Source organism: Protomyctophum bolini (assembly GCF_963924005.1).
Source record: "Protomyctophum bolini genome assembly, chromosome: 3".
In the NCBI taxonomy this organism is placed as follows: domain Eukaryota; kingdom Metazoa; phylum Chordata; class Actinopteri; order Myctophiformes; family Myctophidae; genus Protomyctophum; species Protomyctophum bolini.
In genome coordinates this window covers 43,828,238-43,834,206 of record NC_137864.1, presented here as the reverse complement: position 1 = coordinate 43,834,206, position 5,969 = coordinate 43,828,238, and the positions used below count along the sequence as shown (strand labels likewise).

The following is a 5,969-nucleotide window of genomic DNA, read 5'->3' as shown; positions in this document are numbered from 1 at the left end:
AAAGAACCTCTTCATTCTGACACCTGTCACATACTGTATGTGGGTGGGTGACGTGACATGGTGTCCCTGGCTGTCCTCAGTGTCACTCATGTATAAATAAAACATATATTTGTCAAAAACCTTCTGAATATTGTGCAGGACATTATGCTCCATGTGAACATACTCAAGATTAAAACATTTCATTCCTCATTTCTTCAGAATTTTCAACCAAACACAGCAAAAATCATATGGTGCGACTGTCCCGGCCTTGTTTCTCAAAGTAGGAACTTAAATAAAACTAAGGAAAAAAAATGCTAAAATTATTTTAAAAATTCCATAAATATAATATAGATGTCTATTTGTGAGCCTAATCTTTTCAAAGTCCAAGCATAATGTTTTCAGTCATTTCTGATCAAAAAGATTTTGTCCCTCAAACCAAAATCATATTGTGTGACACCATTTTGGGACATTTCAACAGGCAATTGTTTGGACACCCATTGGGATAGAGAGGTACTTCTTCAGTAAGGCTGTTCAGCACTTGCATTACAATAGCATGACAGGTGTCTGTGGTGAATTATCATTTTAACCTTTTCATGAAATACGATCTTGTTGGAACGCTGACCAATGCGACTCTTCCAAGTGTCTGTGGGTGTGACACCTTTTTCATTAAAAAAGCTAAAGGTATTAGATTTTTTGGTCATAATTACATGTAAATCTATGTTGCTTTGTTATAGCTAGCATGTTGTTAGCATGCTAATGTGTAGCTAGTAGCCTCAATGTTATGTTAAGTGCAGAAAACGTAATATGGTGTGACACTTTATCATAATGGTGTGACTGTTTTCCTGTCACGCCATATGAGTTTTTTGTCACACCATATGGTACAAACTGTATTTTCCTACAGATATAACAATAAATAACAAAGTCCCATGCTTCTTTTGTCCATTTAAACATTTGTTTTAAACATTTTCACCTAAAATCTGCAACTATCCACAATAAATTGTGTTTAATTTCGTTTTATTCAGTCATTGCCATGTTATTCAATGTTAAAGCAATTTTCCTGTTGCTGTTTTTCCTGAGTAATTGTTAAATCAATCTGTAAAGTTCAGTACTCACTAATAAGTAGGTTAAAACACAGTTTGCTTTGAAAAATGAAGATATGATCATACGGTGTGACACTAAATAATTTGGTGTGACGTTCCAAATAGTGAAAAAAATCATACCTTTATTAATGATGAAACCATTAATGTTCATGGATTACATAGCAAATAGTCTAAGGAAGAGTCACAAATATTTGTGTAATTTTAGAGAAAGTTTTGTCACAATAAATACAAAATATATTGAAAGACCGATAACATGGGCCTCACATTGAGTGTTGATTACGGAAATAATATACAGATTTAATACATTTTCACAAAACTATAGTGGATTACAGGTTAGTTATGATAAAGGACTTTGATAAAGTGAGCAACTTAAGAAAGGTGTACTCCATTTTCATTTTATAAACAATTATTGTCATGTCACACCATATGACGATTTTAGGCACAAGTACAACAAAATGCTGAATAAACTCTGATTCCAATAAAATATCTAAAAACAAAATATGTTTCCATAAAGATGAGAGTGAGTAGAACAAAAGTAAATCATTTATATTCCTGTTATTTAAAGGTTTTTAAAAAACACTTTTTTTGGGGTGTCACGTCACTGACCCACGTATGTGTTGGAATGACTGTAGTACAGTATGTACATATAGTACTCTATGTGTGTGTTGGAATGACTGTAGTACAGTATGTACATTGAATACTGTACTCTATGTGCGTGTTGGTATGACTGTAGAGTACAGTATGTACATTGAATACTGTACTCTATGTGTGTGTTGGTATGACTGTAGAGTACAGTATGTACATTGAATACTGTACTCTATGTGCGTGTTGGTATGACTGTAGAGTACAGTATGTACATTGAATACTGTACTCTATGTGTGTGTTGGTATGACTGTAGAGTACAGTATGTACATTGAGTACTGTACTCTATGTGTGTGTTGGTATGACTGTAGAGTACAGTATGTACATTGAGTACTGTACTCTATGTGTGTGTTGGTATGACTGTAGAGTACAGTATGTACATTGAATACTGTACTCTATGTGCGTGTTGGTATGACTGTAGAGTACAGTATGTACATTGAATACTGTACTCTATGTGTGTGTTGGTATGACTGTAGAGTACAGTATGTACATTGAATACTGTACTCTATGTGCGTGTTGGTATGACTGTAGAGTACAGTATGTACATTGAATACTGTACGCTATGTGTGTGTTGGTATGACTGTAGAGTACAGTATGTACATTGAATACTGTACTCTATGTGTGTGTTGGTATGACTGTAGAGTACAGTATGTACATTGAATACTGTACTCTATGTGCGTGTTGGTATGACTGTAGAGTACAGTATGTACATTGAATACTGTACTCTATGTGCATGTTGGTATTTACAATTTAGGCATTTAGCAGACGCTCTTAATCCAGAGCGACTTACATTAAGCAAGAACAAAAGCATGGGAATACATCACATAAAAACATTCATCATGAAACATGCGTAAGCTAAGAAAGTAACAGGTATGACTGTAGAGTACAGTATGTACATTGAATACTGTACGCTATGTGCGTGTTGGTATGACTGTAGAGTACAGTATGTACATTGAATACTGTATGCTATGTGCGTGTTGGTATGACTGTAGAGTACAGTATGTACATTGAGTAGCCTACTGTACGCTATGTGCGTGTTGGTATGACTGTAGAGTACAGTGAGTTGTCCTCCATGGTGGATGGATTGAGACTCTGGTAGGTGGAGTCTAACTCTGGTGTGGAGACCGGAGGACAGTTCCCATAAATGGGCATCTGAGGAGGTAACAACAGTATTAATACAGATATAATTGACATAAGCTTTGTTGGATAAAGATGGCTGGATAGATAAAGATTTGGACCTGCAGAGAATGTCTGGCGTCTGCTTGCTGTCTGGCATTGGACCCTGTGGAATGGATTGATTGACATCTTTATGGATAATATTGATGAAAATGCATACAGTCTTGAACAAGAATCTGTGCTTTATCCTTTTGACACAAAAGAGTGTAGAGTGTAGGCCTATTTATATTGTGGTCCTTTAGCTCACACACATATAAACCTAGTTAAATGAATAGCCAAATTAGAGCTAAATATTATTGTAGAAAATATTTGTTTAGATAAGTTTGTCTTTGTCTATACGGGTCTGTTAGTGTTTAGGGTGTTTGAGAGAGCGGGCTTGTTTTGGCACAACAGCATACTTCAGCAACAGCATACTTCCAAACAAAATGTTTGCCCATAATGCTCAAAATGGGCACACCTAGTATAGGTATGCCTGCATCTGTAAAAAGGGGGTTGAGCCGTCCAAAAACAGTGGCGAAAACCCTTTTCACAGCATTGTTTCCAAAAAGTTACAGTATTTCTGGCGAGCTACAGATATGATAAAACTTAGGACAGGCACGTAACATTTTTAGACAGGGGTGAAACAACCGCTTACTTAGCTTATGAAGTTAGCCATAGCCTAACATGTTTTTGTCGGAAGTTGCAGCATTAGCGCATTAGTCCCCTGATCAAATGTCGAATAAACTGAAGTCCGTTGGAAATTGACACAAGAAGTTAAAATAATTAATAATGGATACATGCCTTGAGGTGTTCTGTCTCTCATCCCCTTTATTATTACTATCATCACAAAAAGGGCGATGATTACTGCAAGCACCACCAAACACAACCACCAATACCCTGTCGGGCTGTCTTCACCTGCAGTGGGGAACATTAGTTAAAAATCAACAAAACAAACATGACAATAAAGTCAATACATGTTCTTTATGAACAGTGGTGGAACTGTCCTTACTTGTAATAATAATAAGGTTGTTGCCACTGCAGAGTGCTGTGATGTTGAGTGACAGTGTGTTGTTATTAGCAGGGTTGGCAGCCACACAGCTGTAAGAGGAGTTCAATGCCTCCTTATCTACAATGAGAGGAAGAGAGGGAACAGTGCTGGTCTGGCTCAGTATCTTCTCTCCTTTGTACCAGTAGAGAACGGTCTCATCAACCTTCTCTACAAAACACACCAGGCTGCAGCTCTCACTGCTCACAGCAGAGACCTTCACACCAGGCATCGGTGCAGGATCTGAAGTGGACAATCAAGACATGGAATTATCTTTATTTGTAAACCCTAAACCACATTTGATTCAGTGCAGAGTCAGAATTATACCAACAGGCTGTTCTATATTGTTTATACGTCTCTATGTAAATCTAATTAGAATTATTTACAAAACATGTTACAAAGTTGTCTTACCATAAACAGTGAGATTATATGATGTACTTTCTTTTGTAGGTGTATCTTGTACTCTATAAATCCCTGAATTCTTTCTCTGCAGTCCTGTGATTGTAAACTGTCCAGAGACTTTATTCCAGTGAAGTTTTTCTCTGAAATTTTCGTCTATGATCGTCAACACCCTGTTCTTCACCAAAGCAATAGCTGAAGTATCTAAAAATATAATTCCATCCTGAATCTTTGGGCTAGGTAGTGTGATGGATCCTCCAACAGTCAGGTTCTTCACCACCGTCATATCAGATGTGTTCATCACTGTAAACATGAGGTGATATGACTGTCAGTTAAGATTAATACAACAAACATGCAATAATACAATGTAGATCAAAGTGACAATTAAATGGGACACCACCCAATATAGCAACCCTTTGGATATACAGTATGAATGATGATAATTTGTTGAATGTGAAGAACCCTCTCCAAAAACAGCCTAGTATTTTCAGATAAATTACTACTTTTCTGGCAGCAGGTCTTGCACAGCTGTATGAGTAAATCTGTACACCAAGACATGACCGGCACTATTTCCTTTCTCACACTGTCGAAGCATCAGAGACTATAAGGTGAAAGGAGACTTAGGTCCTTTTTGTTCTGTAATGTTATGTCCACTCCTCACCATTGCCATGGTGATGTTCTTTATAGTGACCTTGATGGTAAATGGTGCATTCATATAGCGCCTTTATCCATGGAACTATTTTCTGGGCGTAGTGATATGGACACAAAAATCATAGTTCCGTGTGATAGATGGGTAAGAAATGAACGAAAGTTGCACAAATATTTTAGAAATAGGTCAACAATACAAATGATGTTAGTTTTGTGGATTGATTTACTTTTAATGCATGGCCCCCTGTGCCGATCTACAAGCACACAATGCATCACACCACATCACAACACATTGCTTTTGTTGATCAGCTATTTTCACTATTGTGTACAAGTAGGCCTACTGTAAAAGCACCAGTAGTCAGTGAGTTTTTAAATATTGAATCAATGAAAATGTATAACAAGAGCTTGTGACTAAATAATAACTATTGGATTCAATGAACACAGGTTGTTTTCTATTTTCTGAAAAATAATTGGTTTTGTAATGTTTCCAATTGACTGTGTAGTGTAGGTTAACAATAATCAATATTTAGCTAAGACCAGGACAAATGCTATACCAAGTCTAATAATCTATACCCTATAGAATAAGACTGTCTAATAAGTCAGCTTGATATAATACAGGTTATGCAACAGGACAGTTAAGAATAAACAGTAATTTACCTATGAAAAAGACCAAAATCGTCAGGTTTGGTATCAACATCGTAGTCCGGTATATTCTCTCTGCATGTAGACTTATATTGCATGATGAAAGTCCTCACACATTCTAACTAAGCACAAAAACCCACGTCTACACATCATGTGTCAGTTGAGTGTTTTGAACACACCCACATAAGTACAGGCATTCTAAAGACAAAAATACGTAATACTTTTATGAAACAAACAGATTGAAAGAGGATAATTCAGGCTTTCCCTACAGCTGCAATGTTGATGAGTTTAATGTCGTTTAGTACAAGCAGATCACAAAAGCAATTTGGATGACTGGGGAGTCAATGGAGGGTATTGCA

The 5,969-nt window shown here is 36.6% G+C and overlaps 1 protein-coding gene across 1 annotated transcript; it reads right to left on the bottom strand.

Annotated features, from left to right (window-relative positions):
* Window positions 1-2,290: 2,290 nt before the first annotated feature.
* Window positions 2,291-5,728, bottom strand: LOC308313273 (uncharacterized protein). The gene is made up of 6 exons (XM_080760310.1): window positions 5,626-5,728; window positions 4,333-4,623; window positions 3,886-4,164; window positions 3,678-3,791; window positions 2,960-3,003; window positions 2,291-2,873 (listed from the first exon to the last, which is right to left on the bottom strand). Exons 1-6 carry the CDS (start codon window positions 5,663-5,665, stop codon window positions 2,748-2,750), a joined length of 894 nt encoding a protein of 297 aa, XP_080616436.1. The 5' UTR covers window positions 5,666-5,728; the 3' UTR covers window positions 2,291-2,747.
* Between the last annotated feature and the right edge of the window lie 241 nt (window positions 5,729-5,969).

What these genes read in the sequence shown, in the direction of transcription:
- LOC308313273 (XM_080760310.1), bottom strand. Translation starts at nt 5,665, where the DNA reads ATGTTGATACCAAACCTGACGATTTTGGTCTTTTTCATAG. An exon ending in ATATAATCTCACTGTTTATG is followed by an intron (nt 4,165 to 4,332) that starts GTAAGACAACTT and finishes TGTCCACTTCAG; the next exon opens with ATCCTGCACCGATGCCTGGT. An exon ending in CAACCTTATTATTATTACAA is followed by an intron (nt 3,792 to 3,885) that starts GTAAGGACAGTT and finishes TCCCCACTGCAG; the next exon opens with GTGAAGACAGCCCGACAGGG.